Here is a 15,968-nt window from a genome sequence, read left to right as displayed (position 1 = left end):
GGCCCAAACAGCTCCCCCCCCCAAAGCCGCGCCAGACCGTGTTTGCCTTGCTGCTGCTGCTACTGCTGGCCATTGCTGAGCGCTGCCCCGGAGCTTCACCTAATACTCTTTAACCTCCGTCAAATCCGCCCTCTCTCCCTCCAGGCCAACAACACGTCGACAACCCACCACGACCACTTTTCGCCGCTTAGACGGGGGGGATCAAGCGTAGCTGCGCAAGCACCCCGGTGACCGATCCACGTCTTCCGGCTCCAACGATCTAGATCCTCTTGAATCGAGGAGAAGCACCAGCCCGGCCACCATGGTGAGCAGTCATATCGTCACCACCCTTGGGCACGGCTAACCGCGAGCTCTCTTCCAGTCGTCCCCCTTCTCGATCAGTCCGTTTCCCCCATCCAATCGCCCGTCATGATGATCATGGCCAGCTGACAACCGGGGTCAACGTTCCCCGTCCCGCGCAGACGGCGGCGCCTGTGTCGCCATGGTCGGCAAGGACTGCGTCGCCATAGCTTGCGACCTGCGCCTCGGCCTCCAGGCCCTAACCGTATCCAACAACTTCCCCAAGGTCTTCCAGTACGGCGACGTCTTCCTCGGCCTCACGGGCCTCGCCACCGACGTCAGCACCGTCAGCGACCTCTTCCGCTACAAGGTCAACATGTACCGCCTCCGCGAGGAGCGTCCCATTGCGCCGCGAACCTTTGCCAATCTCGTCTCCTCGTCTCTCTACGAGCGCCGCTTCGGCCCTTACTTTGTCTCCCCCGTCGTCGCCGGCCTCGACCCAAAGTCCGGAAAGCCCTTCATCTGCGGCTTCGACAGCATCGGTTGCATCGACTTTGCAAAGGACTTTATCGTCTCCGGAACCGCCTCAGAGCAGCTCTTTGGAATGTGCGAGGGTCTCTGGGAGCCCGACATGGTCAGTTTTCCAGCCAGCTGGTGCCCTGGTATCCTTTTTACGGGGCAAGCTGATTGCTGACACGTTCCTGTCTAGGGCCCCGACGCGCTGTTCGAGACCATCTCCCAGGCCCTGCTGAATGCCGTCGACCGTGACGCCTTGTCCGGCTGGGGCGCACATGTATACATCATCGAAAAGGACAAGGTCACCAAGAGATTACTGAAGGGCAGGCAAGACTAGGCTTATGGCCGAGGAGAGGTGCCGCGGATGCAGTTCGTGCCCGCCGAGCTGTGGGCCGCGCGGGCTTGCGTATTCCCCCGTGTACGAATACATAGACGGTCAATCTTTGTCGCCGCCGTCAATGAAATGGCCAGGCCATATCATTCAATTACTCGTGGATACACCCAAGTGTCAACCTCTAGCGCTTCCCATCGAATATTCCGTGCGTTTACCCCTGGTACCGAGAGCCGTTGTGAAAAGCACACTTATCCCGCCGATGCCAGCCGGTCTATGCACAAGTGTCTAAACCTCTAGCTCAGTCCAGTCACCAAATCTTGTCTATACATTCCTTTGTTCCCAAGAACTCTCCCCTGCTCTATTGCTCCTTCTTTGTCCGGCGCGTCTGGTCAGTCTCGCGCGTCGTCTGCATGAAGAATTGCCGTTCAAAGAACTTGAGGACCTCATCGACGAGACTGCAAGAAAAGAGTCAGCTAACCGCACACGACGTTGAAAACCAAGCCGAGGTCAGGGACATAAGCTTACATTACGGGGGCACTGATGAGGACCACAGCTTTCCACTCCATCCAGTTGAGCGGCAGGATGGCAAAGAGGCCCTGGAGGAACGGGATGTAGAGGAGAGCGAAGTGGAGCGCCATGGACAGGGCAATCGCGTAGACGAGCATCATGTTCTTCCACAGGGGCAGGGTGAGCAGCGACTCGCTCGACGACAGAGCATTCATCGCGTTGAACATTTCAATGACGACCAGAATCGACAGCGACACAGTCGAGCCTGCCTTGGCCATGTCGTTGGAGAACATTTCGCATCCAATCTCAGGAAAGTCTGCAGAGCAGTGGTGGAAGCGCGACAGCTGCCTGAATGTGATTTGGGGGCCCTCGGGGTTGTACATGAACCACCAGGCGTAGCCGGCCACCGTGGCAAGTCCGACGTAGGTACCAATGATCAGGTAGCGGAGGAACAGCCAGCCGCCAATGAGGGGTTCGTCCCGCTTCCGGGGCTGCCGCTTCATAATGTCGCCGTCCGGGGGGTTGAAGGAGAGAGCAGTGGCGGGAAGACCATCGGTGACCAGGTTGACCCACAGCAGCTGGACGGGGATCAGCGCCTCGGGCATGCCGAGAGCCGCCGTCAGGAAGATGGACACGACCTCGCCAATGTTGGACGAGATGAGGTAGCGGATGAATTGCTGGGTGTTGTTGTAGATGGCCCGGCCCTCCTCGATGGCGACCTCGATGGTCGCAAAGTTGCTGTCGGCGAGGACCATGTCGGCGGCCAGCTTCGAGACGTCGGTTCCGGAGCCCATGGCAACGCCAATGTCAGCCTTTTTGAGGGCCGGCGCGTCGTTGACACCGTCGCCAGTCATGGCAACGACCTCGCCGAGCGACTGGAGGAGATCAACAAGCTTGGACTTGTGGCCGGGCTCCACGCGGGAGAAGAGCGATGCTTTCTGGGCCGCCTTGAGCTGCTCGGCGGGGCTCAGGTTCTCAAACTCGCGACCGGTGTAGCTCTTGCCTCTCAGGTCCTCGTGCCGACCGAAGACGCCAATCTGTCTGCAGATGCTCTCGGCCGTGTTGCGGTTATCGCCAGTGATGACAATGACCCGGATACCAGCCTTTTTGCACTGCTGGATGGAGCCCGGGACTTCCTTCCGAGGAGGATCCAGCATGCCCACCAGGCCCAGGAGGGTCATGTCCTGCTCCAGTTGGGCATATTCTGAGGTAGATTTGGCGGCGAGCAGCGGGCTTTTGGAGACGTCGTCAACGCTGGCCAGAGCAATAACACGGAGACCTCGGTTTCCGTACTCAATGACTTCCCTCAACATGAGATCAGAGAGCTTCTCATCCAGAGGGACCTTTTTGCCGTCGGGGCCGAGAAGCGCGTGGGTACAGCGTTCGATGATGGATTCCGGTGCTCCCTTGACGAGTAGCTTCTTTTTCTTGCCGCTCTGAACCAGGACAGACATGCTCTTGCGATCACGCGAAAACTCGTACGTCGCGAGCCGGGGCAGCTTCTTCTCGTACTTGGCGCTGGCGAAGTGGACGCAGTCGTTGGGGTGGGTGCCGGCCGGGGCGCAGGGTCCAATCTTCTCAACAAGCACTCTCAGCGCACCCTCGGTCGGCTCGCCAACGCTGGAGAAGGTGGCTGTGCGTGCGTCGTAGGCCAAGTGGGAATCGTTGCACAAGGCCGCGACCTCGGTCATCTGGCGGATCGTGTCAGAGGTGGTCGAGAGATACTCGACGACTTGGCCCTTGATGCTGATGGCACCCTTGGGCGCAAACGTCGTGCCTTCCACGTCCAGCTCGGCCAGGTCGGTGCCCTGCTCGTTGAGGTAAACCATCTTGTTGACGCTCATCTGATTGGTAGTCAGGGTCCCAGTCTTGTCTGAGCAGATGACGCTGCAGCTGCCGAGCGTCTCCACCGAGGGCAGGCTGCGAACGACGGCGTTCTTTGCGGCCATCTTACGAGTGCCAAGCGCCAGACACGTGGTGATGACGACGGCTAGGCCCTCGGGGATCGCAGCGACGCCAAGAGAAACGGCAATCTTGAGGTAGTAGATGGCACCCTTGGTCCAGCTGCCATGGCTGGGGTCGTTAAAGTTGGGAATGTTGATGAGCCAAACCAGGATGCAGATGACAGTGATGACCTTGGCCAGGTTGTCGCCAAAGTCGTTGAGCTTCTGCTTCAACGGCGTGGGCTCCGAAATCTGGGCAGTGATGCTTTCGTGGATGTCTCCAATGGCAGTGTTGGAGCCGGTCAGGACAACGACGGCCTTCGCTCTGCCCGTGACGACGGTGGTTCCGGAGAAGAGCATGTTGACCTGGTCTTGCAAGACGGCGCGATCATCTTTGACGATGGCCTCTTCATCCTTGCCCACGCTCTCGCTCTCTCCCGTGAGAATGGCCTGGTCCACGGCAAAGCTGTTGCTCTCGATGGCGATGACACGACAGTCGGCAGGGATGCGGTCTCCCACGGAAACCGTGACGATGTCTCCCGGCACCAGTTCCTCGGCCTTGAGTCGCGAGACGTGGCCGCCGTTGCGGATGACATTAGACTCGTTGGCCGAGTACTCCTGGAGAGCGGCGATTGCCTTTTCGGCGCTGCTTTCCTGCGAGACCCCGACCACAGCGTTGAGGATGAGAATAGTGAGAATCTGCAAATAGTAACATGGTTAGCAATTGTGACAGCGGGGGACGGCGGCTCGGTTGATGTGCTCACCACGGCGGGATCGACAAAGGCACTCCAGCCGCCTTCGTCCTCGAGAAGTGCCAGCACGAAGGAGACGGCGGCGGAGCCGAGGAGAATGAGTACCAGCTGGTCCTTGAACTGTTCCAGGATCAACTCCCAGAGGGGCGTAGGAGGTTCTTCAGGGATGGCTATTGCGGAAGGAAAGAGTTAGCCGAGCTATGCGGGAGTTGGGGCAAGGGAAGCAAGCACGCACCGTTGCGGCCGTATTTCCTGCGAAGTTGCTCAACCTGCTTGTCGCTGAGGCCATTGTGCTCGTGAGTCTTGAAGTTAGCGAGCACCGTGGCAACCGGACGGGTGAAGGCGCTCTCCATGGCGAAGAGGATTCGCGCCGAGACGGCTCGCACGCAGAGATCGGAGGACTCGGATTCAGCGGCGGGTCGAGCAAGGTGACAGACAGCTGATGGGATCGAGGCTGTTACTGAGGGAAGCACCGCGGCGCAGTCGTCTCTGGCTCAGCGAAGGGGTGTACAGGAACAAGAGAGTGCGGGAAGACGAGAGGGAACAAGGCGAAGAGAGAACCGGTCAGTGACGGCTCAGCATGGCAGATTTGTCGGACGGAAATGGTCAAACAAGGACTCCACGCGGCGGAGAAGAGAAGGTTGGCGAGAGAGTGGTGCGGTGCTCGTTGCGCGAGAAGGCCAAAAACCTTGTAACGTGTTCGTTCGGGAAGCCAGCTGCGGCCACCAATCGCGCGGTACATGTCATCCTGAGGAACGCCACGTACCTCGGCGCTGCTGCAGGCACGCAAAAGGTACCGGCATATCTACAAGGCACGCGGCGGCTTAGCTTGCCGGGCTGGGTCTAGCTCGAGCTCCGCCGCTCCGAAGGTTCCAGGCCGGCTTACGGAGTCGAAGCAACGGCGGGGTCTCGCCCTTGCAGCCTGTAACACGGCGGTTCAGGCAACCTCCAGCCGCCTCGCTGCCTGACCCCGCAGGCGAAGCGATAGGCCTTTCTGCAGCGGCGTTTGCGAGGCCATCGTGGCCATGGAAAGGCGAAGCCACCTGGGTAGAGTGGTGATTTCTCCCCGTACACCAACATACCGCCTACATCTCTCACCCCAAGGTGAGCTCGAGCCGGTAGGCCACGGACAATTCCTAGGTGTGCCTTTTGCGCCGCTCGGTGCACACAGAGCGCCCCACAGCCCGCACGCTGCGCCATTGGAGGTGCATGCGGCACAAACCGCTGTGGTTGTACTGCGTGGCTTGACCTCCAAGGTCCATTCACCAGAATGACAGCGCTCCTCGGCCGGCCAAGACTCCGTGCGCGTCGAATGCGTCGTGGGTCGAATCTTCCTCACGGCTGAGAGACGTCACCGCAGCGGCTGCCCTCGTACCGGACAAGGTCCGTCGACCCCGGCATCGAGGCCGATGCCATGCTTGGTAACTTGGACAGCTCGACACCAAGTCTTTTCCGCGGATGCCCTTGGCGTCGATGCGTCGAGAGCAGCTGGCCTCTCAACCTTGGTATACTCCTCCACACGACGGCTTCCTCTTCGCCGAGAACTCGCATCAACATTCAATGCGCGTCTGCCCCCCGGGGACCCTGCCTGCCCTCTCTCCTCCGCAGCGGTCCGCCCAGCTTCTCCGGCGCGTGACACCCCCCGATGCCGTACGAGTCGTGAGACAATTACGAACTGCGGCGGTTCGGGGAGCATCCGTCTGACTGAGCCATCAAGCCCATCAACTCTTGCGCCTACGTAACCAGACAAGCCAAAGGCCTTACCTCGCCGCTCTTCCATGAACCGGCTCCTTCCTGGTCTGCCCGTCATGTGCTCCCGCGCGGGCGACAGGCCAGGCGGCCGAAGTTGTGCTGCTCCTTCCTCAAGTTGATGTCGCCGCGGGCTTGCCTCTCCAGCTGGCTGCTCTTCGCCCCTCAGAGGTCCCCTCGCTCCGCTTTCTTCTCCGTCATCCCTCGTCCCGTCTGTATCATTCTTCTTGGCTGCCTGCTTCTATCTGGCCGACATGATTTGACCCTCTGCCGATTGTTTTCTTTGCTCCTTTGGTGTCTTCTTGGAGCCAATTTTGCATCTTCTTTTTTGGACCTGCTCCTCTTCCGCCTTCGCAGCTGCGCCATGTCTGCCTCTTCGCCCTCGTCCTCTCCTCCCCGTGCTTCGACTCCTGGCATTCGTCACTGCAGCCAACATGGCCGCTCGATCGATGATCAGAGCCTGCACCTGGACAACGACGGGCTGCGGCCGAGCGCCAATCAAGCCGAGTTGGCATTGGGGCTTGGGGGCCTCCGTATCGAAGGCTTTGACATCCTCAAGACGTCGGAAAGCATCGAGAAGCTTGGGGAAACTCTCCGGGCGCCAGGGTCCACCAGACGCGCGGCACGCGCCCTACATGACATCGAGCAGCCGACTGAAGATGCGCCTGAAAACGAGGGACCCCATGTTGCACGACCCTTCCACAAATGGGTGCGATCCTTTCACCGAAAGGCGAGGCAGAGGCCCCCCTTGTGGGGTTCGAACGCTGGAACTCATCCCCAATGGTTCCTGGGCCCGGAACACGACGAGCACGTCTCCCCTCGAGCGTCGGGCAATCAAGAGTCCTCGTCCTCAGGCTCGTCATTCAGGTTCGTCTCGGCTGTTCGAAGTGCTAGCGTCAGCCTCGCCAGCGTCAGTATCGTGGCGCGGTCCAGGAGAAACAACGCGCTCTCGCAATGCGTCTCCCGAACGGATCGCAGCAGTGTAGCTTCTGCCTCTGGACCAAGGGTCTCCGAAGACAGCGCCATGCTCGACAAGGTGGACGTGATCGATGCGGCCGCGACCGAACGTGCTCTGCAACGGCGACGCATCTTGGAGGAGCTCATCAGCACAGAGGAGGGCTACATTGGAGATGTTCGCTTTCTCATGAACGTATGTCCCACTGCCATCTGTCTTCATGACTGAGACGTTGACGGTGCACTAGGTCTATGTCACCATTCTGGCCTCGCTCCCCGCCATGTGCATGGGTCTGCGATCATCAATCAACAAGAACCTTACTGAAATCGTGGAGCTTCATGAGGAGATTCTCGGCGAGCTCCATCAAGCGGTACCTCACTCAGAATACACCCAGTCTCAAATGACCCCAAGCCTTGCCACCAGGACGAGCCCGCTTGCGATCGATGGGCCGGGGCATCGCCGATGGACCAGCGTGGATGGGGTTATGGGACACAACAACCGAATGGCGTACCTTCAAGGTGTTCCTGGGATGACGACGGAGCCTCAGGTGGCGGCAGAAGTGGCCAAGATCTTTGCCAAAAAGGTGCTGCCCCTTTATGATTCTTGCGCCTTACACGGTGTAACGAGTCCCACTAACTGCACTCCAGATGAATCGGTTCTTCATATATAAGGAGTATGGAGCAAAATATGAGTTGATGATCAAGGACGTTGCCTCGGCCAACCAGGCCATGCCGCAATGGGAGACGTATCAAAAGGGCCTCGAAACGCTTGCGTCAATCCTCGGCTCCGCCAAAAATGCCGACGAAAAGTCCAAAAAGGCCCTGACAATGGGAGACTTGCTGGTCAAGGTGAGTCGCTGCATGCTGGTTGGAACCCAGTGAGCTAACCATCATCGGTAGCCCATCCAGAGGGTCTGCAAATATCCGCTCCTCTTCGCCGAACTCCTCAAACACACGCCGGTGTCGGATTGCCCCAACTCGCACATGGAAGTTGACAGCGTTCTTACGAGGCTGCGAGAGGCAATGGCGGAAATCAATCGTGCCACCGACGATTCTCTGACCAAGGCCACGCTCGAGAGAACCTGGCTGCTGCAAGACCGGCTGGTATTTTCCAACAAGGTACAGGTCGCCCCGAGCCCGTGACAGTAAGTGTCAAGACCATGGGCTCACCCTATCGTAGAGGCTTGATGCCGTGTCCAAGAATCGAGTTCGCTCCTTTGGCCACATTCGTCTTTGCGGCACGCTGCACGTCTGTTGGCAATCACCGAGTGGAGTCGATGGACAGTACTTGATCTGTCTTTTATACCGCGACGTCCTCTGCCTTGCCTCGGCGGGGAAAGCAGATCAAATATATATCATCCATGCCTGCATCAATTTGAACGGGGCTAGCATTGAGGATATCGACAACGGGCGAGGTGAGATGGCGGCTTGATTTGCTCTCGGCATTGTGGGTGTCGTCTCTGGCTAACGGATGTAAAGGACTCCAATGCCATACGGCCCCCTTTTCCTGGAAACTGGTCTTTGAATGCGACCATCAGCTGTACGAGATGATCATGACGGCCTGCACGCCAAAGGAGGAGGTGGAATGGCGGACAAGGCTGTCCCGGCCGGTCAAGGACAGCTCCGAGCCAAGGGATCCCAGTTGCTTCGGCTCTATGGACTTGGACATGAAAAGCCTGGGCACTGTGTTTGGCAAGCCAGGTCGGTACCCGTACGCTGCGACTGACCGACGAAAGACGAGAGCTCTAACCGTGAGTCGCAGGTACCATTGCTCGGCGCGTGTCAATTCATCGGGCCACGACTGTTGGTCCGAAATCACCGCTGTGCCAAGTTGTGCTGAAGAACACGAGCGTCGTACGGGACACGGCCAGCAGCGCCTCAGCAGCGTTGACCATCAACCGCTCGCAGTCTCTTCTGGCCACGCATGCGCGGATGTCTGTACTGTCACCGGCTCGCAGCGAGCGGGCGCGGCTGGAGGCGCTGCTAGCCGACGTCTGGAGCCGAGAGGTACTTCCTTTTCCGGGCATGACGACTCGGGCACGGAGCGAACATCTGGTTCGGGCCTCGGCATCGACAGTGATGAGGAAGCTCAGTGTTGCGAGCATCACCAGTTCCTTCGCTCGGAGATCTGGCAGTCTAACGCATAAGTCGAAGCCCACTGATGATGCTCCCAGCAGAGTGGATTTCAAGCGCCGCGGCTGGAAAAGCTCGACCGATGACGTTTGGCCAGATTGCAAGGGCGCGGATGCGGACACGATACGAAGAACGAAGAGAGCTCGAATTGGGCGTGGGGTCCCTGCCGGGTCAAAGGCAGAGGTCGATGCGGAGCATATAAGCTTGGCGGGTACGAGGACCGCTCGCCGCGCAAAAATGACCCGAAGGACGAGTGGAGATGAAGGCACGGCATTGCGCGCAACGTCGGCCAACAGCCTGCGGTTGGGCGAATGTAGACTGCCTGCGAAGTCGAAATCGCACGTGGATATGGAGAACAAGTGCCAGAGAGCTGGCGATGAGGTTTCGATCCGCGGCCAGCGGGACAAGTCTGATGGGAACAAGAGCGATGGAGTAGGCCACGGATTCAGGAGTATTTTTCGATAGGCGATTGCCTTGAAGCCGCTTGGAGGGGCTTGGAGACGGGACGATGGTTTGTGGGGACCGGTTGGACAGCTCACTTATTTGAAGGGTAGCAGAGGGCATGTCATTGGTCTCGTCGTTGGGCTTTATGGTGGGGTGGGGTTTAGCCAGGCCTATGGCACGGCGCGGTGTCTTGCAGGAGCGACAGATTATACAAAGTGCAGAGTGGGCATGCCAAAGTGCAAGATTCGTGGCGAGTGGATCAAGGATGAGGCAATGGATGGATGAGTGGGCAGCCGATGACGTAGACGCTGTTGGTGGTGATGGGAGTGGATTCTGTGGAGGCGGCGGAGCAACTGTCTTGCCAAGGTACAAGGTACACACAGCTTGCCGTGCCTTGCTCTTTACCTAGGTTAGGTACGGATACTGACCCAAGCTAGGGGAGTAGGCAGTTTTGGGTCTTGCTTGGGCGAGGCCAGCTCGTCGAGGTGCTGCAGTACTTACTGTAGCTGACGGAGACCAATTCTGCATCACCTTGGGCACGGGAGAAGTGCAGGAATGAGAGGAGCACAAATGACCTGATGTACCAACCGCGTGTACCGGGAAAGGAGGTACCTCGTGAGCGCCCAGCACAATGACGTAGCTCCCAGCCAAGCTCCTCCCGCGGCACAACGAGCCCAAGCTTCCCTTTAAGGCCGAGCCCGCTTCCTACTTTCCCTCCTCTCTCTCCCTCTCTCCCTCTCTCCCTCCCACTTCCTCCCTCAACTCCTCGCGACCTCGCCAATTGAACAACAAAACCCCATCAGCTTGCAAAGACAAACCAACCTCTTTCACCACCCTCAGTTGACCGATTCATCGAGTCCAAGGCCAGCCGTACGCCCTGCACACCTACAGTGAACGTCCCTCAGTGAAGGATTGACGTCACGCGATACCCCGCCTTCAAATTCTTCAAACAACTACCGTCACACCGCTCCGTCGATAGCAAAATGACTCGAGGCGAGGCTTCTCAGGTCAAGGTCCACTACAAGGGCAAGGACGAGGACTTTATTGTTCTCGTGGACGACGAGGCGACGTACAAGAAGTGGCTGGCGGACAAGAGCGTTCCCTTGGCGCACTTTGTCTCGGCCTTTAAGATCTTTGTGACGCACAAGTGAGTAATGAATGGCTTGGATCCCCCCCCCCCCTTTCCAGCGTTATCTTCTTGCCTGCAGCTCCCACCTTGATTTCTACGATGATCGAGGTTGGCAACTGCCATCTGGGATGCCACCTTGCCATGGGCCCTGGCTTCAATTCGTGGTGAACGCCGAGGCAGCTGACTCTGTCTTGTAGGCAGGGCACTCAGGGCATGATGGACACGGCGTCAAAGGCCACGCTGGACAACCAGTTTGGCACCTCGGTCGATGAGGAGGTGATCAAGCAGATCCTAGAGAAGGGCCACATGCAGAATTCAGAGGTACGCACGGCTTCCCTACGATGGCCCAAGCCCTTGACAAAAGTGACAATCGCGTCTAATACTTTGATTTTGTCAAGATGTCCGACCGGCAAGGGCCCAAGAACGACTCAATGAGCTCCATGAATGCTCATTAAAGGACTGGCGTGGACAGGGGCGGTGCCGTTGGCTCAAGCGCATGGTGCAACGGCTTACCCGGCAAGAGACGAGGGGAAGGAGGCAACGCAAAACGACTTACGAGCCTCGAATAAGGAATGCTGGCAGGACGGCATGGACACCCTGTGTTATCTTACCTGATGACGACGGAGCAGGGGAGTAGACAAATACAGAGTATTCCGAAAGGCCTGGATGGTTCCGAGCGTGAGGCCGGCGTATGCCTGCCTGACAAAGATTGCTCAACGTCGCACTTCTACTTTGAACCTGTCGCCCTTTGATGCTCTAATATGCCACCGGGAACTTGGGCCCCATTCCCTTCCATGCTGGGCCTTGGCCGAGTTGAGCTTCCAGTAGGAAAAGAAGGAGGCGCACATGGCTCATAACCAGCGACACTCTTGGAACTGTGGCGCTGCGTGTTATGTCCTGCACAGAGTATAGCGGGGAGCAAGAAGCATCTAAAGAGGGGCAGAGGGGGTGGGATGGCGGCCGACGGGGGTTTTCGCGCATTATTCCGTGCCCTGGGGAGTACAATACAGAGGCACGGGTACCGAGACGCAAAAGGCACAAGCCGCGCAACCCCGAGATTTGCGCCTGGCCGCGGCAAAGGGGGGACGGGTCGGTACAACCCAGGTCCCAGTACCGGTCCGGAGCAGCAGCGAGGTACCGCCGCTCGGATGCAGCCAGGGGTGGGGACGGCGGGATGAGGCGGGGTAGGGAGCGTGTATGGGGGTTGCTGAGCCTTCGACAGAGGAAACCGAGGCACGTTGGGAAGTGGAGAGAGGCTTGTCAGAGACCTTGGGTTGGGTGTCATGGTGCGGGCGGTGGTTTGTCTCATCCGGGTCTCAACGCCAGCTCGTGGGTGCGCGCCTCGGCGGCCATGGATGCGCCCTGCTTGCGTGGCACGTCGGAGTGCACGCACTTGGACGCACACACGCACCACACACACGTGCGCGCAACGACAAGAGTGAGAGGAAGTGGGGATGCGAGAGTTTGGGAGTTGAAGCCTTCCGTTCTTTCCTTTCCTTGAGCTAAATTACATCTGCTCTCGGGGAGTTTGCCCCCGCCCGTGCCCTGTTTCCATACAGGCAGGGCAACGAGAATACCAACGCCAACGCTAGATGCAAAATGCTAAATGCAAATTTCCAAGGTAGACGAGAAGAAATAAGGGATACATCCGAAATTATCGTGCCTTGTTTTCCTTCTCCCGTCGTGGATTCATGATGCGCGTGTACGTCGAATATCCACATCAGGTCGTTACGCCTTGAGGCCCATGCCTCCTCGCACCTCTCGCTGCGGCAGGGTCCAGGGCTTGGCGCAAATCATCTCGCCCTCGCTGTAGGCCCAAAAGTAGGCGCCCATGCCGATCATGTAGTAGATGGCCGAGTTGGTGGACTGGTACATGAGCACCGAGGCCAGCGCCGTCAGCGGCAAGACGGCCAGCCGGAACTCGAGGGAGCGGTGAAGGCCGGTGCCGGCGACAAAGCCGAGGGGCCACTCGAGAGCGAGCAGGCCGAGGCCAAAGAGGAGGTTGATGATTTGCAAGACGGGCACGGGCCTGACGGCCGCGTCAAGGTTTCGCGTGATAAAATCCCAGAAGATCTTGGGCCAGAAGAAGCCCTCGATGGCAGCGGCCACTTGGTCTGTACATGGCTTGTTAGCATCCTGTCATGGACGTCGACATCTGGAGTTGAGACAACGTACAGATTGCAGCCGTGAGGATAATGAGCCGGGCCCAGTGGTTCTTGATGAGCTTGCCCATGATGTTTTTCCACTCCTGTCTGCTGCTGGGTTCGGATTATTGCTTGGTGACCGTTGGGCAACTCGGCTTTCCTCTTCGGAACCCACCCGTGGGACGATGAGGTGCAAAAGATGCAAATTCGAAGCGATTTGACGAAGGACGGATGCGGTCCAAAGGATCAAAGAATAGTCGGAGCACGGTGACCAGACCTGCGCCAGTGAAGGATTTGAGAGAAAGTTGCCGGTGATTACAGCGCGTGAGAGGATAAAAAAGAGAGTTCTCGACAAGTGAAGTCTGTGCGAGAGGCGAAACGTGAACAGACGCGACCAAGAGCGCGGGGACGAAGAGAAAATGCAGTAATGGGGCAGGAGGAAGGAAGGAGGGCTGGACGAGAGGGTGGAGGGATATGGGCTGATTCTATAACCGACGATGGGGCACCGTCGGCAGGGCTGGCAACCCGGACGAGGGCTGCTGCCAGTGCCGAGGCCGATGACGGGCAAATCGTGTGTCAGATGGCAGACACGGATCCAGTCTGGGATGTGCCCGACTCAGCAGCAGGGCAACAGGTCGGCAGTCGAGGGCGTTAGCAGAAGGCATCCGGACGGCATAAACCGATTCGTGGTCCCGCCGAGAGCCCCAGGGAGAGCAGTTGCAGAGGTTCGTGGGTGGAGGCGAGTCGTGAGAGCCGCAAGACGGCTTCGCAGGGCAGCTGCTCGTTGCGGGTCCGCCACGACGACGATGGGCTATGCGTCCGAAGTACCAGGGCTAGTAGGCGTGGGCGAGAGAATTCAAGGGGGTTGTTTTGGTGATTTGGGCGTCTGACACTCGGGTTGGTAGATCAGACAAGACGACGTCGGAGGTTTGAGGCAGAGCAGTTTTGGAACCGAGTCAATTTGTGGAAAGCAGGGGTGTGGGTGGTATTGACTAATAGGTGAGTGAGGGCGGAGGAAGAGGGAGAACAGTGATGAGGGTTTGTAAGGCGCAGGGTGTGTTAAAACAGACACAGAGCGAGAGGGAGAGAGAGCAGAGAGGAGAGAAGGCGAGGGAGAGGAGCGGCGCATATGTTAAAAGCGCGAGGTCGGGCCTGCGGTGAGAGAGAGCGCCTGAAGCACCTGGCAAGCCAATCACGGGGCAGCATGTACAGACATGCGCATGTATATACGTGTGTACATGCGTGCAATCGGCCATGGCTCCAGGAGGACCACCGACTGCCGCACGCTCACTCACTGTGGCGGCATTGGACGGCAGCAAGCCACGGACGTGCTGACGACGGCAGGGGCCAATGCAACAAACAAGAGACCAAGATAAAACCCCATCCGCATTGGATGTTTGGACGTGAATCTCGAGGAAAATTCACCAAAGGGCGGCAAAGGTGGCTGCTAACTACTAGGTACCTGCCTAGTCTCGAGCACAGCAGGTGTGATTGGGACAGACACAGAGGGCCCGGCGGCTAGAATGCTGGACGGCGGCCTATCAGCACCTCGCTTGGCGCTGCATGCGTCCTACTCTTGGAAGGGTGGGAGAGGGGGGCAGACGGGCTTCTCGTACCTGACTGGGACTGTACTGTACCTTGCTTAGCGGCCCGATACCTTGTTCGGCCATCAAGTCCCCCAGTCCCGTCACGACTTGCCCTGCGCTGCCCACCTGCGCTGCCCACCTGCGCTGCCCACGTTGGAAGTAGCCTGCGCCAGTCTTGAGTACCGGTACCGACAGAGGCTAGCGACGAGCCTACAGAAAAGCACTAACCTCGCTGTATCCAGTGCCCAACCATCTGAGTTACTGGCCTGACCGGAGCCGTGACAAGAGATGGCCACTTTGCTTTCTCGTCTGCTGGAAATTGCTCCTTGTAGCCGGATTCAACAGGTGCGTGGCAAGCGAAGTGAATCTGTGCGTGCAACACACAAGGTGCGTCGTCGTCCGCCCCCCTGAAGGTCCAGAGAAGAGGCACAGCATGGCCGAAGTAGGAAACGCGGTGTTAAGAAAAGAACCAAAAGCGTCCGGTGATTGATAAGTTGATAAGTCACGACCTAAAGATACCTAGGATGCTAGGTCGGTACCTAGCTGCTGGCCAAGTCAGCTTCTTAGGGAGATGCTGCGCCGCACTCGCGCCGCGGCCCGTTGCAACGCGCTTAGCACCCGAGTCACCGCCCACCTGCCACACCCCGGCGACCCACCGTTCTTCTTCACGACTCTCCGTCAGCCACTACCTACTCAACTAGGGTAACCGTCGACAAGTCAGTCCAGCCACCTTCTCGGCCTCGGATAGCCGCCGACAAGATCTCCCCGCTTTTCCCCTTTTCGGGGGCTTCCTGTCCTGTTCTCTGCCTAGTTTGTACAGCACCCAGAAACGCTGACGTGGATGGATATGGACGTGGTCATGGAGGGAAAAGACGCCCACAACGGGCCCGATTCTATTTCCCGCTCGAACGCTTCCACTCCACTCATACGCGTGCCCGCTCTCTCCGTCGCCATCGCACCGGTGCTTCCCTTGCGCGGACAATTGAGATCCCTCCGACTCTGAGCCCAAGTCTGATTCCAACAACGGCTTTTGTCCCGACGCCTCCATCTCGCCATGGGCAATGATGGCGCACGTGGCATAGGGGAAAGCTCGCCAACCACGCAAAGCTCACTCTGTTACGCCCCCTGCCTTCTTGGACGTCAAAGATACAATGCTTGGGCATATCTTTGTTGCCGCCGCGCGCATCAGCTACCACGCGAAAAAACAATAAACGGGGTTACCGGACCCGATGGTTGGTCCACATGAAAGCACGGCCTCTACCTTTGATGAAGACTACCCCTTCGAGTCCCTTATTGGCTTTCGTTCTCTACGCTCCCTTCTTGTCCCCCAGCACGGTCCCTAGGGAGAATCCTGAAGCCCTGGGGCATGGACGTGCTTCAGCCTTTTCAGGCCTTCAGGGCCGCCAGCTAAAACATGCCAAATCCCTCTCCTCTAATCAAACTACGCTCACTGTGGTGATAAGGAGCAAGTCCAAGCTATCCTCGCGGCGAGAGGCTT

General features: G+C 58.4%; 5 protein-coding genes across 5 annotated transcripts; 3 read left to right on the top strand and 2 right to left on the bottom strand.

The window, feature by feature from the left end:
- Window positions 1–301: 301 nt before the first annotated feature.
- On the top strand, window positions 302–1,132 carry HRG_11492 (proteasome subunit domain-containing protein; the record flags this gene model as incomplete). The annotated part of the gene is made up of 4 exons (XM_044869962.1): window positions 302–304; window positions 362–380; window positions 462–913; window positions 989–1,132. The coding sequence occupies 4 exons, from the start codon at window positions 302–304 to the stop codon at window positions 1,130–1,132; spliced, it is 618 nt and encodes a 205-aa protein (XP_044714859.1).
- A 355-nt stretch (window positions 1,133–1,487) lies between these two features.
- HRG_11491 (e1-E2 ATPase domain-containing protein) lies at window positions 1,488–4,684 on the bottom strand (the record flags this gene model as incomplete). Its single annotated transcript, XM_044869961.1, has 5 exons — window positions 1,488–1,584; window positions 1,655–1,980; window positions 2,044–4,278; window positions 4,344–4,501; window positions 4,567–4,684. The coding sequence occupies 5 exons, from the start codon at window positions 4,682–4,684 to the stop codon at window positions 1,488–1,490; spliced, it is 2,934 nt and encodes a 977-aa protein (XP_044714858.1).
- A 1,760-nt stretch (window positions 4,685–6,444) lies between these two features.
- On the top strand, window positions 6,445–9,181 carry HRG_11490 (rhoGEF domain-containing protein; the record flags this gene model as incomplete). Its single annotated transcript, XM_044869960.1, has 8 exons — window positions 6,445–7,230; window positions 7,283–7,618; window positions 7,683–7,883; window positions 7,935–8,153; window positions 8,215–8,449; window positions 8,514–8,735; window positions 8,797–8,968; window positions 9,022–9,181. 8 exons carry the CDS (start codon window positions 6,445–6,447, stop codon window positions 9,179–9,181), a joined length of 2,331 nt encoding a protein of 776 aa, XP_044714857.1.
- Window positions 9,182–10,594: 1,413 nt separating this feature from the next.
- HRG_11489 (shwachman-Bodian-Diamond syndrome (SBDS) protein) lies at window positions 10,595–11,195 on the top strand (the record flags this gene model as incomplete). Its single annotated transcript, XM_044869959.1, has 3 exons — window positions 10,595–10,758; window positions 10,938–11,061; window positions 11,139–11,195. The coding sequence occupies 3 exons, from the start codon at window positions 10,595–10,597 to the stop codon at window positions 11,193–11,195; spliced, it is 345 nt and encodes a 114-aa protein (XP_044714856.1).
- A 1,273-nt stretch (window positions 11,196–12,468) lies between these two features.
- HRG_11488 (PRO41 protein) lies at window positions 12,469–12,973 on the bottom strand (the record flags this gene model as incomplete). Its single annotated transcript, XM_044869958.1, has 2 exons — window positions 12,469–12,854; window positions 12,916–12,973. The coding sequence occupies 2 exons, from the start codon at window positions 12,971–12,973 to the stop codon at window positions 12,469–12,471; spliced, it is 444 nt and encodes a 147-aa protein (XP_044714855.1).
- Window positions 12,974–15,968: the final 2,995 nt, after the last annotated feature.

This window comes from Hirsutella rhossiliensis (genome assembly GCF_020360975.1).
Source record: "Hirsutella rhossiliensis strain HR02 chromosome Unknown scaffold00021, whole genome shotgun sequence".
Classification (NCBI taxonomy): domain Eukaryota; kingdom Fungi; phylum Ascomycota; class Sordariomycetes; order Hypocreales; family Ophiocordycipitaceae; genus Hirsutella; species Hirsutella rhossiliensis.
Note: the sequence above shows the minus strand (reverse complement) of the source record. Positions and strands in the feature narration are given on the sequence as shown.